General features: G+C 49.5%; 1 protein-coding gene across 3 annotated transcripts in view; it reads left to right on the top strand.

The window, feature by feature from the left end:
* DIPK1B (divergent protein kinase domain 1B) overlaps window positions 1–17,798 on the top strand; it is a 62,673-nt gene that overhangs the window by 14,583 nt on the left and 30,292 nt on the right. For 2 of the 3 annotated variants that reach the window (XM_029064114.1, XM_029064117.2), the window contains exon 2: window positions 4,798–4,932. The exons of the other annotated variant lie outside the window; for it this stretch is intronic. In XM_029064114.1, coding sequence (XP_028919947.1) covers window positions 4,798–4,932 — 135 coding nt within the window. The remainder of the gene's footprint in view (window positions 1–4,797; window positions 4,933–17,798) is intronic. 3 annotated transcript variants of the gene reach the window in all.

The raw sequence follows: 17,798 nt of genomic DNA, 5'->3' as shown, positions 1-17,798 counted from the left end.
GTACACTACAAGAGTTGCAATACAAGAGTTGAGAAGCAGCGTGGCTCAGTGGAAAGAGCACGGACTTTGGAGTCAGAGGTCATGGGTTCGAATCCCAGTTCTGCCACTTGTCAGCTGTGTGACCGTGGGCAAGTCACTTAACTTCTCTGTGCCTCAGTTACCTCATCTGTAAAATGGGGATGAAGACTGTGAGCCCACATGGGACAACCTGCTTCCCCTGTGTCTACCCCAGCGCTTAGAACAGTGCTCTGCACATAGCGCTTAACAAATACCAACATTATTATTATTATTATTAACAGACACGTTCCCTGCCCACAGCAAACGTACCATATAGTGAGACCTGCCATGCTTCTAATGATCCTACGTTCAGGTCGTCTTGCCTGCCCCATCCTCCAGCCTGTCTATACAGGGCTAGGTCCCTTCTGCACTCAGCACTGGCAAAGTTGGAGCCAGACCAAACCGTCAAAGGACATTGAACACTTAGGATAAGGCTTGGGCAAGGGGGAGGGTCAAAAGGGAGAGCAAAATGAGCATGGCTTAGTGAATAGAGCACGGGTCTGGGAGTCAGAAGAACCTGGATTCTAGTCCCCGATCCTCCGCTTGTCTGCTATGTGGAGTCACTTAACTTCTCTGTGCTTTAGTTATCTCATCTGTAAAATGGGGATTACGACTGTAAGCCCTATGTGTGTCAGGGACTGTGTCCAACCTGATTACCTCGTATCTACCTCAGTGCTTAGAGCAGAACTTGACCCATAGTAAGCACTTAACAAATATCCCCCCAAAAAAGTGCTTAACAAGTACCATAGGAAAAAAAAAGTTGGCTTTGAAGTTTCAACTCTCTGTCACATAGTTTTGGAATTGACCGGACAACATTCTATTGAACATTTTGGCTCTAGCGGCCACCTTGCAGTTTGATTCTGACTCTGAGACACTTTTCCTAGTGAAGGAAACACATGCTAATGTCATGTTTCAAATATAATTGGAATGGGTGACCTGCAGTAGAGACCACAGGGGAAAATACCTTAGCCATAGAAAGAGTTTACCTCACTACATGTTCCTGAATCTGTCTGTATGTCAGTCTTTCTCTCATTTAAGAATTAACTGTGGGAGCAGGGCACTAATAGGCCACACCTGGGCTGGCTTCAGAAATAAGCCAGGTAAGAAGTCGCCTCAGGGTGACACCTGCTTGGGGAGACACAATGCATCCAACTCCCCAAGATGGCTGCCGCTTTGTATATTCATGGTGACATCCTTAGAAGATTTCTTTATCAAGATGGCCTCCACACACAGGCAGATAAGCCCTTTGGAGCCCCAAGGTCCTGCCCTGGGACCTCTGCGTGACACTCAGTGGCAAGAGAAGAGAGGAAAGGCAGACCCAGGAGAGATGGGACCAGAGGCCTTGGCTTCGGGAAGGAGCCGGCGGCATCAGCCACGAGCACCGCTTGCTTCGTGGCTTGAGGGGGGCCAAGAGCGGCTGTGGGCTCCAGTCTGCACCTTGTGTGTGTCAACGGCGTGACCCATCGTGTGTCATGTGAGTGGCGACAGTTTTGGGTCGCAAGGCCGGCCAGAGACAGCTGGGCCACTTACAGCATCTCCCCTCTTCTCTCTTCCAAGATCTTAGAGAACAAGTACATCTTAGCAGTTTTACATTACTATAGGGGCTGCTTCATAGAATCCAGAGCTTTCCCCAGGGACTTTTCCCTCGTCCATCATTGGCTCGGTTGTCTTTGGTCTGCCCGATGTTGCCCGGTCTATGGCTGCCGCTGCCCTCCGTGACTGGCAGAGAGCTGTTTGTCTCTTATCTACCTGTTCGGAATTGCTAATGCATGTTGTGCTGTTTAAGACAGAACTCAGCAATTCCCCCATCTGGAACAGATGGGGTGGACATTATTATCCCAAGGGATGTGTTTGCTCTCCGTTTCTCCTGAAGTCTCTGAGTGGGCATAAGGATCACAATGATCTTTCATTGTTGAGTTGATTTTTATTTTTTTTCTTAGTCTCGCATGTGTCTGCTTTCACCACCACCCGCTTTGACTGTTAGCTCCTTGAAAACTCCTCTATACTTTCCCCACTGCTGGATATGGAACTTTATACATCGTTAGTATTTTATAAATGCTTGGGATAATGCGGGAGCACCTGATTGTGGTATGTGGGGATTTTTTTGGTTTGTTTTGGTTTTTTTAAATGGTAAGTGGTAGGGTAGATACAAGGCTGGGCACAGTCCATGTTCCACATGAGGCTCGCAGTTTTAATCCCCATTTTACAGATGAGGTAACTGAAGCTCAGAGAAGTGAAGTGATTTGCCCAAGCTCACACAGCAAACAGTGGGCAGAACTGGAATTTGAACCCAGGTCCTCTGACTCCCAGGTCCATGCTCTTTGTGCGAACACTGTGGTAGATACAATGTAACCTGACCAGACATAGTCCCTGTCCCATCCAGAGCTAATCAGCCAATGCGGTCCAGTCAATCAATCAGTGGTGTTTACAGAGTGTTTATGGTGTGCAGAGCACTGTTCTAAGCCTTGGGAGAGTACAATACAACAGAGTTGGTAGATACACTCTCTGCCCACAACATACTTATAGTCTAGAGGGGGAGACAGGCATTAATATAAACTACATTTTACATAAAAGTAAAGTGACTTGCCCAAGGTCACACGACAGATGAGTGACAGAGCCAGGACACGCAGTAGTTTCAATTACAGCGTATTCAACCCTGGTCACGGAGGGCAGATTTGGTTGGGCCAGTCATCCTTGTGCTGGTAGGGTGAAGGATTCGAATGGGGAAAAACATCTCTAAATCTCCAGGGGGAGGGACAAGACCTGGGGGGTGGTGGGTGGGAGTAGGGAGAGCAGCGGCTTATCCATTCAGGGAGGGCAGACTCTGTTCCTCAGACATGGTCAGGCCACCAACACATGCTGACACCCACAGTAAAAAGAGTGGGGTGCAAGGCACTGAGATTCGGGTGTAAAGAGACAGTAGTTCTGCCCTCAGAGAAGCTTTGTCCTCATAGGGGGAGGCAGACATACACAAACCCTCAATCACATGTAGGTGAGGTGCAGGAATGACAGAAATGAGTTGAGGTTGACAAATTGTGCCAGTGGGCAGGAAGGCAGTAGGATTAAATTAGGGTGGGCTCCCTGGAGGAAGAAGACTTTGAAATGCATCTGGAAAGAAGGGGAGGGTTTTTGTTTTTTATGGTATTTGTCAAACTCTTACTAGTGCCAGGAGTAGACACAATCCAGTCAGGTTGGACACAGTCCATGTCCCACATGGGGCTCACAGTCTAAATCTCCATTTTATAGATGAGGCAATTGAGGCACAGAGAAGTGAAGTGACTTGCCCAAGGTCACACAGCAGGCAAGTGGTGGAACCGGGATTAGGACCCAATCAGGGAGAGGGTTCTCCCAGTCCTGCTGAGGTCAGGTGGGCAATTTTGCCATACGGGGATGGACTGGAGGTAGGAGAAGCAGCATGGGCTAGTAGAAAGGTGGACTAGACCACCTTTACAATATCACCAAGATCTGCCCTTTCCTCTCCTTCCAAACGGCTGTCGTGCTGGTACAAGCTCTCATAATATCCCAGCTGGATTATTGTGTCAGCCTTCTCTCTGATCTCCCTTCCTCCTGTCTCTCCCCACTCCAGTCTATTCTTCATTCTGCTGCCCGGCTCATCTTCCTGCAGAAATGCTCTGGGCATGTCACTCCCCTCCTAAAAAACCTCCAGTGGTTGCCCATCAACCTCTGCATGAATCAAAAACTCCTCACTCTTGGCTTCAAGGCTCTCCATCTCCTTGTCCCCTCCTACCTCACCTCCCTTCTCTCTTTCCACTGCTCACCCCGCACGCTCCGCTCCTCTGCCACTCACCTCCTCATTGTCCCCCATTCACGCCTAACCCTCTGTCGACCTCTGGCCCTCGTCCTACTGCTGTCCTGGAATGCCCTTCCTCCTCACCTCCGCCAAACTAACTCTCTTCCCCTCTTCAAAGCCCTACTGAGAGCTCACCTCCTCCAAGAGGCCTTCCCAGACTGAGCTACCCCTTTTCCCTCTGCTCCCTCTCTGCTCCCCCTCCGCCCTCTGCTCCTCCCCCTTCCCCCCTTCACCTCCCCTCAGCTAAGCCCCCTTTCCCTCTGCTCCTCCCCCTTCCTCTCCCCTCAGCACTGTGCTCATTTGTATATATTTTTTATTACCCTATTTATTTTGTTAATGAGGTATATCCCCTTGATTCTATTTATCGCGATTATGTCGTCTTGTTTTTGTCCATCTGTCTCCCCCGATAGACTGTGAGCCCATCATTGGGCAGGGATTGTCTCTATCTTTTGCCGAATTGTACATTCCAAGCGCTTAGTACAGTGCTCTGCACATAGTAAGCACTCAATAAATACTATTGAATGAATGAATGAATGATAGAGCCTGGGCCTGGGAGTCAGGACCTGGGTTTTAATCCTGACTCTGCCATTTGTCTGCTGTATGATCTTGGGTAAGTCACATAACTTCTCCGGGCCTCATTTCCTTCATCTGTAAAATGGGGATTAAGACTGTGAACCCCATATGGGATAGGGATTGTGTCCTACCTGATTATCTTATATCCACACCAGCCCTAAGTTCAGTGACTGGCACATAGTAAGTGCTTAACAAATACCATTAAAAAAAAAGTAGCTCACATGTGGCAGTTGGTGGCCAACTGAGGCAGGAGGGGCAGTTCCCAGCTAGGGGGGTAGGCACGTTAGGCAAGAGATCATGGACTCTCTGCACAGCAGCTTCTTGGTCAAGTAACACTGGCAATCTTCTCTTTGCAGAGTCGTCTCCCTGGCATTAAAGTGAAGTATCTCTTCCTAGCATGGCTGGGCATCTTCGTGGGCAGCTGGGTGGTGTACGTGCATTACTCATCCTACTCCGAACTCTGCCGTGGGCACGTCTGCCAGATGATCATTGTGAGTGTTGCTTTATTACTGTGATTCGGGGAGCGAGCTCGGGGTCAAGGAGGGGGAAGAGGGCAGAGCTTGTGACGGGGTCCAGGGATGAGCAGTAAAGTGTCAGGGATGTTTGGTTCTTTGCCCTTCTGTTCTCCACGGAACCAGCACTGCCTCTGAGATGAGGATGGCCTTCTGATGCCCAAATGTTTGGAAGCTCCCAATTGGCTGTGAGGTTCTGTCCTAGATTGTTTAGGTATTCACTTGCCTGGAGGCAGGGAGCTAGACCAGATGACCTTTTGAGGTAGCTTCCTGTACCTAAGAGTATGTGATTCATCACTTGGCCTTTTTGGGTCAGGCCTGTAGTGACATATAAGTGGAGCCTTTCTCCAGCCTTGGGGTGGCTGCATTTCTGTCCTGGAGAATTTTGCCATCTGGGTTGGGCTGGTTTTGTCACAAGGGATATTCTGGTGGGAGGAATAGGCTCCAGGGCATGGTCATCCTGGCCGCCTGGCCTGACATTCTGTCCTCCTACCCTTCCGCCCTATCCTTCTGTCCTTCTGTCCTCTCCTCCTCACCTCCTGTCCTCCAGTCATCTTGAACTCCTAACCTGTCCTCCTGACCTCCTGACAGGAGTCCTTCTGACCTCCTGGCCTCTTGTCCTTCTGTGCTCCTATCCTCCTGACCTCCCTCCCTCCAGTCATCCTGACCTCCTGACCTGCCTTCCTGTCTTTCCGATCTCCTCCCTTTCTGTCCTCTGATCTTTTCTGTCCTTATTGTCTTCCTGACCTTCTCCCCTTCTGACCATCTATCCTCCTGTCCTTTTGCGGAGGCTTGAGCTTCAGCACAGGGGATTTCCCTTTACTCCTTCCGATTCCTTGTGGGGCCAGCCATGAATTCACTCTGGTTCCAGCCCCTTTCCTCGTTGTTTGGGGTTAATGGAAACTGCAGAAGAAGCAGTGTTTCCTGCTCTGGGTTATTTATGAAACCTGCTCTTACGGGGGCCATCCCTGGGAAAAACAGGCCTGGAATGCCCCTGCCCTGCCTCCAACACTGGGAGAAAAGCCTTACCCCCATCAGGATTCAAGGTGGGTGGGTGTGGGTGAAGCCTAGGCCTGTGGAGTCCCCTCACTCTTGGGACTCCAGGGCACCCTCAGGGCACAGTGCTGTGCCCTGGTGGTGTAATTGCTCAATAAGTGATACTCATGACTGGCAGGCAGATACCAGCAGATCCAAGGGTCCCTGGAGTTGTTTAGTTCTGAGTTGAGTCCCTTCCTCTGCCCTTCCCTGGCAAAGCCAGGCCTGGTGTGGGTGTGTGGAAAATCTGCAATAGGAGGTGGAGAGCCCTATATTAATTTATTTATATTAATGTCTGTCTCCCCCTCTAGCCTGTGAGCTTACTGAGGGCAGGGAATGTATCTGTTTATTATTAAATTGTACTCTACTAAGTGCTTCATTCATTCAATAGTATTTATTAAGCACTTAATATGTACAGCACACTGTACTAAGCGCTTGGAACGTACAAATCAGTAACAGATAGAGACAGTCCCTGCCCTTCGACGGGCTTACAGTCTAATCGGGGGAGACAGACAGACAAGAACAATAGCAATAAATAGAATCAAGGGGAAGAACATCTCATTAAAACAATAGCAAATAAATAGAATCAAGGTGATGTAAATCTCATTAACAAAATAAATAGGGTAATGAAGATATATACAGTTGAGCAGACGAGTATAGTGCTGAGGGGATGGGAAGGTAGAGGGGGAGGAGCAGAGGGAGATGGGGGGAAAAGAGGGTTAAGCTGCGGAGAGGTGAAGGGGGGGCGGTAGAGGGAGTAGAGGGAGAAGGGGAGCTCAGTCTGGGAAGGCCTCTTGGAGGAGGTGAGTTTTAAGTAGGGTTTTGAAGAGGGGAAGAGAATTAGCCTGGCGGAGGTGAGGAGGGAGGGCATTCCGGAACCGCGGGAGGACGTGGCCCAGGGGTCGACGGCGGGATAGACGAGACCGAGGGACGGCGAGGAGGTGGGCGGCGGAGGAGCGGAGCGTGCCGGGTGGGCGGTAGAAAGAGAGGAGGGAGGAGAGGTAGGAAGGGGCAAGGTGATGGAGAGCCTCGAAGCCTAGAGTGAGGAGTTTTTGTTTGGAGTGGAGGTTGATAGGCAACCACTGGAGGTGTTTAAGAAGGGGAGTGACATGCCCAGAGCATTTCTGCAGGAAGATGAGCTGGGCAGCGGAGTGAAGAATAGACTGGAGCGGGGCGAGACAGGAGGAAGGGAGATCAGAGAGAAGGCTGACACAGTAATCTAGCCGGGATATTACGAGAGCCCGTAGCAGTAAAGTAGCCGTTTGGGTGGAGAGGAAAGGGCGGATCTTGGCGATATTGTAGAGGTGAAACCGGCAGGTCTCGGTAACGGATAGGATGTGTGGGGTGAACGAGAGAGACGAGTCAAGGATGACACCGAGATTGCGGGCCTGAGAGACGGGAAGGATGGTCGTGCCATCCACGGTGATAGAGAAGTCTGGGAGAGGACCGGGTTTGGGAGAGAAGATGAGGAGCTCAGTCTTGCTCATGTTGAGTTTTAGGTGGCGGGCCGACATCCAGGTGGAGACGTCCCGGAGGCAGGAGGAGATGCGAGCCTGAAGGGAGGGGGAGAGGACAGGGGCAGAGATGTAGATCTGCGTGTCATCTGCGTAGAGATGGTAGTCAAAGCCGTGAGAGCGAATAAGTTCACCGAGGGAGTGAGTGTAAATGGAGAACAGAAGAGGGCCAAGAATTGACCCTTGAGGAACTCCAACAGTTAGAGGATGGGAGGGGGAGGAGGAGCCTGCGAAGGAGACCGAGAATGACAGGCCAGAGAGAGAAGAGGAGAACCAGGAGAGGATGGAGTCTGTGAAGTGCTTAGTACAGTGCTTTGCACACAGTAAGAACTCAGTGAATACAATTGAATGAACAAGTGAATGAATGAATGAATTGGGAGAGTATGTTACAACAGAGGTGGTAGGCAAGGTCCCTTTCCACAGGGAGATGACATTCTAGTTGGGGAGACTGATATTAAAATAAATTACAGGTTGGGGAAGAAGGTAACGGGAAGAAGGATTTTGCTGGCTGGCAGGGAAGGATCCAGGAACTCCGGTACTTGCTTGGCTGAAAGTTGGGACACTCGGGGTCCCCAGCCTGGGGCTGGTGTTGGGTCTGGTGGCAGCTACCAGAAAGGGTCTTGGAGAAATCCCACCCTCTCTCTGGGGGCTTGGCACATGCCAAACTGGAGTGGGGGCCGCGAAGCAGCCCGACCTCCCTTCACAGGAAGCTGTTCCAGCCTGAGGTATGTGCTGATTAGAAGTCATCACTGGGCTTATTAATAGACCTAATTACAAGGAACTCTTATTTTTGTTGTTTTTTTGTATTTTTTTTTTAATCCTTCCAGCACAGATGCTAATGGGTCCTTCCGATTACCATAAACACCCTACCTGCAAAAAAGAAGCCCACTTAGCATTCTCCCTGCTAGTTGTAATTAGCGGGAAATCAAAGATTTCATAGGCCACAGTTAACAGATGAGACTTTGCAGGGTTGCAGAGAGCTGTACAAGGAAGATAATTTTCTGCTTCCCCATTGCGCTTTTGACTGTCTTTCTGAAATTCAGTTAACACACACTGGGCTCCCTGGGGACTTTTCCACCTGCACCTCCCCTTTGTCCCCAAACCCAGAAACAATCTATTTTCTGGCCTTGGTACTTTGGGGCTGCAGTGAGAGGAGAAAAGCAGTATTGCTTAGTGGATAGAGCATGGACCTGGAATTTAGAAGGGCCTGGGCTCTAATTTCAGCTCCACCACTTGTCTGCTGTGTGATTTTTTGTTTTTTTTTAATGGTATTTGTTCAGTGCTTTCAATGTACCGGGCACCGTAGTAAGTACTGGGGAGGTTACAAACTAATTGAGGGTAGATAAAATTATCTAGACTGAAGCTGGCTATGGTAAGGGAATGTGTCTGTTTATTATTACATTGTACTCTCCCAAGACCTCAGTATAGTACTCTGCACATAGTAAGCATTCAATAAATATGACTGACTGACCGACAGTCCATGTCCCACATGGTGTTTACAGTCTTAATCCCATCTGTAACTAAAGCATAGAGAAGTGAAGTAAGAATAATAATAATAATTATGGTATTTGTTGAGCACTTTCTATGTGCCAGGCACTGTACTAAATACAGGAGTGGATACAGCAAATTGTGTTGGAAACAGCCCCTGTCCCACATGAGGCTCACAGTCTCAATCCCCATTTTACAAATGAGGTAACTGAAGCACAGAGGAAGTAAAGTGACGTGTCCAAGGTCACAAAGCAGACAAGTGGCAGAGCCATTCTTAAAACCCATGACCTTCTGACTCCCAGCCCGTGCTCTATCCACTAAACCATGCTGCCTTGCCTGAGGTCACATAGCAGAGAAGTGGCAGGTCCTTCTGACTCCCAGCCCCATGATCTATCCACTAAGGCACAGTGCTTCTCTTAGGCACAGAGAAGTTCACACAGGTCACACAGCAGGCAGGGATGCAGGTCTCACCTGCCCCCTGCTCTTGCAGCGGCATGTCTTGGGCAGCAGAGTTGTGGAAGGTGCCTAGGTATCAGAGCCTCCAGTGCAATCCCATGCCAGTGGTCCGGGGCTGTAACTGCCCACCAACTGCATCTGCCCTCCTCCTGCAACTGCCCTCCTCTTCTGCAGGGCCAGGGCTTTCACGCAGCGAGGAGGAAGAAGCCAGGCCTCGGACCCCGGTGAAGCCCAACCGATCCGTAGCCCAGTATCTGGTGGGATGACAACAGTCTGCCCTGCTTTCAACCTTCACACCTACCAGACTGCCAGACTGCTCTTTGTAATTTCCCCGAGTGAGACGGTGTAGGCTGAACCTGAAGCTCTTCTCTTCTCCACTGCAAGCCCATTGGCTTTCAAGCCTTGTTTAACCAAAGTCAAGTAGACCAGGAGAATTCTAGACTGTAAGATCCTTTTGGGCAGAGAGAAAGAGAGAGACAAAGCGGTCCCAAAAAAGGAGAGAGGAAGATTTGCCAGCAGGCGAATTGAGAGTGAGCATGGAACATCCCTCTTTACCCAACACTCATCTCCTGTCTTGTCTTATGCTGTCAAGTCTCCTCTGACCCATAGCAACTCCATGGGGACATCTCTCTCATAATGCCCTACCTCCATCTGCAAACGTTCTGGTAGTGTTTCCCTAGAGTTTTCTTGGTAAAAATATGGAAGTCGTTTACCACTGCCTTTTTCAAAGCAGCAAACTTGAGTCTCCGCCCTTGACTCTCCCATTCCGCTGCTGCCCAAATTAGGTGAGGTTTGACTTGTAGCAGATTGCCTTCCACTCACTAGCCACTGCCTAAGCTAGGAGTGGAATTGGCTATGCCTCTGCTCAACACTCCCTCTCATAGCTGAGATTGGTAGAGTACTTGAAACTCTCTAGGTGCGATCCTGAGAGGAGTCATATTCAATACCCCACAGTATTAATGGCATTTGTGAAGTGCTTATTATGTGACAAGCACCCTACTAAGTGCTGGGGTAGGTGCAAGATAAGTCAGACACAGTTCCTGCCCCACATGGGGATTGCAGTGTAAGGAGAGAGAACAGGTATAATAATAATGTTGATATTTAAGTGCTTACTATGTGCAGAGCACTGTTCTAAGTGCTGGGGTAGATACAGGGTAATCAGGTTGTCCCACGTGAGGGTCACAGTTAATCCCTATTTTACAGATGAGGTAACTGAGGCACAGAGAGGTTAAGTGACTTGCCCATAGTCACACAGCTGACAAGAAGCAGAGACGGGATTCGAACCCATGACCTCTGATTCCCAAGCCCGTGCTCTTTCCACTGAGCCACGCTGCTTCAAATTCCTATTTTACAGATGAGGAAAGTGGGGCAAAGAGAAGTTAAATGACTTGCCCAAGGTCACACAGCAGAAAGGGGAGGGATTAGAATCCAGGTCCTTTGACTCCCAGGCACCTGCTTTTTCCACCAGGCCACACTGCTTCCACATGCACTCACTTCATTCTGCTTCTGAAACCCAGGCTTTGGCAGTGGGGGAAGGGGAGTTTGGGTAGGCACTGCGGCTTCACTTCATCTGGGCAGAACCTGAAAGCCCTGGAAACCCGAGTGGGGATAAGGGGAGAAAAAAGCGGAAACGAACTGTGACCGAAGCTACCCTTTCCCTTAAAGGGCACCTTTGGAACCGGCCACTAGTGAGCTATCATTTAACGGTCAGGGATTGGTAATGGGCTGATAGGAGCTCTTTGTAAACTAAAATACCTCCTTGGTCTACTGGCAGCTTTTGGAAAATTTAAATAACAGAAGGCAAGGCCTTCTGAGTTTAGTGATTCTGACTCTAGAGTTTATCTGCCTGTTTTTTCTTTCAGAAGGAAAGGATGATGATGGGAGGATTTTGTTTCTACCTACTAAGGGAACATAGTGGGGAGGGGAAATCATTAGGAAAATAGGAAGAATCTTTGTTTGACTGATATGAGGGACTTGAGAATCTTTATCCTGGGAATGAATTAAATCAGCCTTCCAGACAAGGGTTTTCTTTTTCCCCACTGTGTGCCCAGCGAGGCAGGTGGAAAGGAAAATGTGTCAGAGCTTCATTCCACTCGTCTGAGCAGGTAGTTATTTACAAGGCTGAATTAAGGCCAGTGGGTGGCTTCACCACCCCCCAATAGCAAGGGCCCTGTGGAGGCTTATGGGGAGAGAAGGCTGTTTGGAGTAGGATCACTGATGGACAGTAGAAAGAGATTAATTCATAGGTTTGTGCAGATGGACTGCTGGGAACCTGGGAAAAGTCACTTAACTTTTCTGTTCCTCAATTTCCTCATCTGTAAAATAGGGACATTGACACCTGTTCACCCTCCCCCTGGACCATGTGCCCCCATGTAGGATGGGTACTGTATCCGATCTGATGATTTTGTATCTACCCCAGGGCTTAGCACCTAATAAGAGCTTAACAAATACCACAATTACTATGGTTGCTACGAGAAGCAGCATGGCCTAGTGGAAAGAGCGTGGGTCTGGGAGTCAGGGGACCTGGGTTCTAAAGGGGACTTTGCCACTAGCCTGCTGTGTAATCTTGGACAAGTTAGCTTCTTTGGGCCTCAGTTCCCTCATCTGCAAAATGGGGATCTAATACCTGTTCTCCCCACTACTTAGTGAGCCCCCTGGGGGACCTGATTATCTTCTATCTACCCCTGTGCTTAGTAGAGCACTTGGCACATAGTAAGCACTTAACAGAAGCTACAATTATTAGTGTTGTTATAGGGAGGGAGGAAGGTTTCTTGCCCGCCCCCTTCCTCCCCCTGCCGCCCCATGCCAACTGCAGGCAAAATCTGTGCTCTGTTAGGTGGTTTCCTTGGGGAAGCGGGAGGAATGACTGAGCTGCCTCCAGAGCCCAAGCGTTCAGCAGTCTTAGCCAGGGGCTCGCTCTGCCGCTGTCCCATTCCAGCTGCCAGTCCAGGGGCTGATGGTAGAAGTCTGGGAAGGCAGGCCTGGTCGTGACTGAAGGCTGCCTTTGGCCTGTTTTCAAAGGATGAGAGGAAAGGAATGCTGATTCCCCTGTTGCCTAAGTCCCAGGGCCTTGCGTGCCTCCTGGAACCTGTCAGGGTCTTTCCACTCTGCCAGGCACATTGGTGAGCATTTCTGGGGCCTATGGGGTTCTTCCTATCCCAGAGGGAGGGGACCAGTGGTTCTGCTGAGAGAAGGCCTCTAGCTGCCCAGCACATTGTGCCTTTAAGCATCACTGGTTGGAGATGGAGCCCCACGGGTGTGTGGGAAACAGGGAAAGTCTTTTTTGGGTCATCACTCAAGGGAGCCTTAGGCCCCAGGGTGATCGTGGGAGCATCATCTTTGAAGGGTCAAGGTTTCTGAGAGGGAGACTGGCCTCTGGAGGGCGGCCAGCCTGCCCGTCCCAGTGTCTTCCGGGTAAAAGACAGACAGAGGTTTGTGTATGAAGATCTGAGTGGCTCGTCTGCTGGGGCTGGCAAGATCCAAAAAAGGAGACCCTTCCCTGGCTAAAGAATAGGGCCACCCGAAGGGCCCAGGGGAAAGACCCCAGCGTGGGAATCGCATGCTCCCTCTTCCTTCCTATCCTGTGGGAACTAGGAACCAGAAGAGGGGAGAAGCCAGCAGCCTTTTTTTTTTTTGGATGGTACTTGTTAACCACTTAATATGTGCCAGTCACATAAGCTCTGGGTAGATACAGTATAGTCAGGTTCAACATAGTCCCTGTCCTATATGGGACTCACAGTCTAAGCAGGAAGGAGTGGGATTTAATCCCCAGTTTACAGATGAGGGAACTGAGACAGTTAGAGAGCAGGAGGGTTGGGGGAGTAGTTGAATTGAGAGATGGCGGTTGCGGTGAGGAGCGGTGGGGAAACTGTTGGCTGAGGGGCTTTAAGGGGAAAATTGGCATCTCCCTCTCTAGTATCTATTTGGGAAACACAGTGACTGTCCTGATACACTGTGTGGGCTCTGCTCAGCAGCACTGAGGAGCAGTTTGTAAACCAATCATTGGTATGTACTGAACACTTACAGTGTGCAAAGCACTGTACTAAGCACTCAGGGGAGTACAAAAGAACAATAAACAGACACATTCCCTTCCCACCATGGCTTACGGCCTAGACTGTTGTGGACAGGGAACGTGTCTGTTTATTGTTCTGTTTACTGTACCCTCCTGAGTGCTTAGGTAAGTGTTCTGCACATAGTAAGCACTCAGTAAATACTATGGAATGAATGAATGGGTAGATGCATTCCCTGTCCAGAATGAGCTTACAGTCCTGAAGCCAGGAAGTTGCTCTGGGCTCAGCTTGGGAGTATTGTCCTCAGCAGGCTCAAGTGCTGGTCCTCTTTGCAGGGGTGAACAGCCGATTAACACCCGGGGAGAATCCACCCCGCACCAAGAGCTTGCCAAACATGAGAGAACCTCTGGAGAGGCTGCTGTGTTTGTGTGAAATCCAAATTAATGCCAAATAATTGCATTCTGAATCACTGTTGCTGTAAATATCCAGTGAATTCATGGCTCTGGCAGACAGCCCTGGTTTCTATCGTAGCACATCCCAACTCAGCGTGGAGTCCCTGGAGTACCCGGCTAAATGTGTCATGGCCGAATGAGAATTTTGAACATGATAGGGCCCCAGAACAGGAGTTCAGGGGTGTTGTATGAAGACCCAGGAAGCTGACCCTTGTCCTGGTCTCCCCAAGTCAGAAGGCGGGGAGGAGAGTTGCAAAGAAGCCCGAGATTTTGCTTTATACCTCTTGAGCCATATTGTGGACCCCAATAAAAGATCAGGGTGAACGATGAGAAAGATGAGAGGAAGCGAGTCAGTAATAATAATAATAGTTGTGTTTGTTAAGCATGTACTCTACCAAGCGCTGAAGTAGATGCATGAGGCTCACAATCTAAGGAGGAGGAAAAACAGATATTGAAGCCCCATTTTACAGATGAGGAAACTGAAGCACAGAGGAGTTGTGTGACTTGCTCAAGGTCACATAGCAGGCACGCGGCAGAGCGGAATCAGATCTCTAAACTCCCAGAGGCCACACTGCTTCTTTATTTGTCCCTAAAAAGCATGGTACTGCTCTGTGCTTTGTTTGGAAGAGCCAGACCACTGAGGCAGGGGTAGATTCCCACCACTGTTGCCCAAGAATGCCCCCGAATATTCACTCCACCTGAAGAAGGGGGAATGGCAAAGTTAAGTGAGAATGGCATAAGAATAATAATGATGTACTTGCTAAGCACTTACTATGTGTCAAGCACTGTTCTAAGCACTGGGGTAGATACAAACAAATCAGGTTGGACCGAGTTCCTGTACCATATGAAGCTCACAGTCTAAATTCCCAATACAGATGAGGTAACTGAGGCCAGAGAAGTGAAGTGGCTTACCCAAGGTCACGTAGCAGACAATTGGCAAATCTGGGATTAGAACCCAGGTCCTTCTGACTCCCAGACCTGTGCTCTATCCACTAGGCCACGCTGCTTCTCAGTCAGTTCTAACTGTGCTGAAGGAGATGGAGCCCTTCGGTGACCAGATCTCAGATGTCTAAGCCTAATCAGGTTAGCGAGCAACGGGTTCAGGCTGCCCTTGCCCATTGCCCACCAGCCAGGGGCCCCAGGGGAAGGTGAGGGGAAGCATAAGGCAGGTGGCAAGAGACAGGTTTTCTCCCACGAGTGGTGTGGCCCCGGTTGTCAGTCAGATCTGCGATGGAGCCCCAGGGCAGGAAGCCCCGGGGAAGCTGGAAACCAGGTGTTTTCTTGTGTCACAGGGAATACGAGAAAAAACGCAGTCTGTACAGTCTGCTCCTCTAATAGCAATCTACTGTCTGTACTTCGATCTCCTCTAATCCATCATCCACCCCTTGCCCGCACCCTCCCCCTGGCTTGGAAATCCCTCCCCCTTCCCATTTGACAGTCCACCACTCTCCCCGTTTTCAAAGCCCACCTAAAACCACATCTCCAAGAGGCCTTCCTTGACTAAACCCTCATTTCTCCTCCCCTTCCTTCCCTCTGAATCAACTATGCACTTGGCTGTGGACCCCTTAAGTCACCAACCCCCACAGTACTTATGTACCTAGGCATATACCTTACTATTTCCCCATCCCTCTTCTAGTTTAACGATGGTCTGCCCCTATAGATTGAAAGCTCGTTGTGGTCAGGGATCACATCTACCATCTCTATTGTATTGTACTTTCCTAGCAGCATGGCCTAGTAGATAGATCACTGTCGTGGGAGTCGTAAGGACCTGGGTTCTAATCCCAGTTCTGCCATTTGTCTGCTGTGTGACCTTGGGCAAGTCACTTTACTTCTCCGGACATGTTACCTCCTCTGTAAAATGGAGTTTGAGACTATGAGCCCCATGTGGGACAGGCACTGTGTCCAACCTAATTTGCTTGTATCCACCCCAGGGCTTGGTACAGTGCCTGGCACATAGTAAGCACTTAACAAATACCACAATTATTATTATTATTAATTTTATTATTAAGTGCTTAATTCAGTGCTCTGCACGCGGTAAGTACTCAATAAGTTCCACTGATTGACTGAATGATTGATTCCAGGAAGAGGCCAGAGTTTTGTTAGTGAAAATGGGGAAAGGGCCCTCTAGTCCCAAGGGGATCCAGCAACCTCTGTGTGATTGAGAGTCTGAAGTGGGAATAGTTTTTGGAACAGTAACTGCCCAACTCCAGTATGAGCCCATCCAGATTAGGGGGAGGGTACGATGCCGCAGTAGGGAACCACCTGACTTGTCCCTCAGTCCAGCCGAGCCTTGCTGGGCAATTCTCTCCTCACTCCCTGACTCCTGACTCCTTTCTCAACTAAGGACCTCCTGCTCTGCCTTTTCAATTCCTGGTTCTCTGAGGGATTGGAATCTGGAAGCTGTGTGCCCTAGTGGAAAGAGCATGAGAGTGGGAGAAAGAAGACCTGGTTTCTCTCCTGTTGGTTGTCCTTGGCAGGCTGAAACTGCAGGATGAGGCCCCTCCTTTCCCCCATTAGCAGAATGCAAGCCCTCCTATGTAGGAGCTGCTCTTCCCCTTGACTTCAGGCCCCAACCCGCCCTCTCTACACTCATAGCCCAAGGCCTTCTAAAATTTTATAAAGTTGGAGTGGGTTGGTTGCGTCAGTGGCTCTTGTGATTGTTGGACCCTGATCTGCCTCATCTGTGTGATGAGGAGCATGAAGCTGTAGCTCATATTTTATCTATTCTTGTCCTTATCTTTTTTTTTTGCTGTTTTTTCTCTTTTTTGTGGCTCCTCCTTGTCTGCCACCAACCTTCATTCTGTTATTCTTAGATTATGAGTCCCTTGAAGACCAGGGACCATTTCTAATTCTCATCTGCGTCTTTTTCCCCCAGTGCCTAGGACAGAGCTTTGCACATAACAAGTACTTTAGTATAGGCTTAACCTCTTTATGTCTCAGTTTTCTCTGGTGGTACAATGAGGATAAGATCCCCTCCCTCTCTACCTCTTAGAGTGGGAGCCCCAAGAGAGGCGGGAACTGAGTCTGATCTGATTATCCTGTATCTACCTCAGTGTTTTGGTGCTAAGTGCTTAATAAATGCCATCGTTATTATTCATTCCTACAGGGATCAAGCTCTAGAGAGGCCCATTTGGGTGGTCCATCAGGTCTAGGTGAAAGAGGAGAGGCCTGGGAGTCAGAGGACCTGAGTTCTAATCCCACTCTGCCCATTTCTCTGCCGTGTGACCTTCGGCAAGTCACCTAACTTCTCTGGGTCACAGTTGTCTAATCTGTAAAATGGGAATTCAATACCTGTTCTCTCCCCTATTTAGATTGTGTGCTCCATGTGGGACCTGACTATCTTAGAGCTAACCCAGCGCTTAGGGCAGTGCTTGGCAAACAGTAAGCACTGAACAAAAACCGTAATTAATACTGTTCTTTATTCAGCCTCCACAATATGTGGCAACCCATCCTTAATGAAATTTCTCTTCCCTCTCTCTACACCAACCTCTCTCTCTTTTCCCTCCACCCCAGCACCCAGCTCCATCAGACAGAGTTTGGCTTTTTTCCCATGGCTGAAGGCTCAGCCGGGATCGCCACCAAGGTATCATCAGGGTTGATCAGGAGCATCTTGAACACTGTCCAGTCAGCTCCTAGTGCCAGTTGTGCACCCAGCCGGACTACTTGTTGCCGGAGTTTTTGCCTTGTCAGGTCTACAGAGGCCCCAAGTGCCTTTTTCAAGGCTCAAAATGGCCTTGGTGAAACCCTGCCCTCCCCTCCCCTTGGGATATTCTGTTTTTACTCCCTGTAATCCCTCCTCTTCCTCTGTTTCCTCCCCTCCTCCCACCTCAATCCACTCCTGTGGTAACTGAAGGTGAGTCTCTTCTCCCCGGAGGAAGTTGCAGGTCCTA

This window comes from Ornithorhynchus anatinus, chromosome 4 (genome assembly GCF_004115215.2).
Source record: "Ornithorhynchus anatinus isolate Pmale09 chromosome 4, mOrnAna1.pri.v4, whole genome shotgun sequence".
Lineage (NCBI taxonomy): Eukaryota > Metazoa > Chordata > Mammalia > Monotremata > Ornithorhynchidae > Ornithorhynchus > Ornithorhynchus anatinus.
The sequence above is the reverse complement of the archived record's forward strand: the minus strand, read 5'-3'. Positions and strand labels throughout refer to the sequence as shown.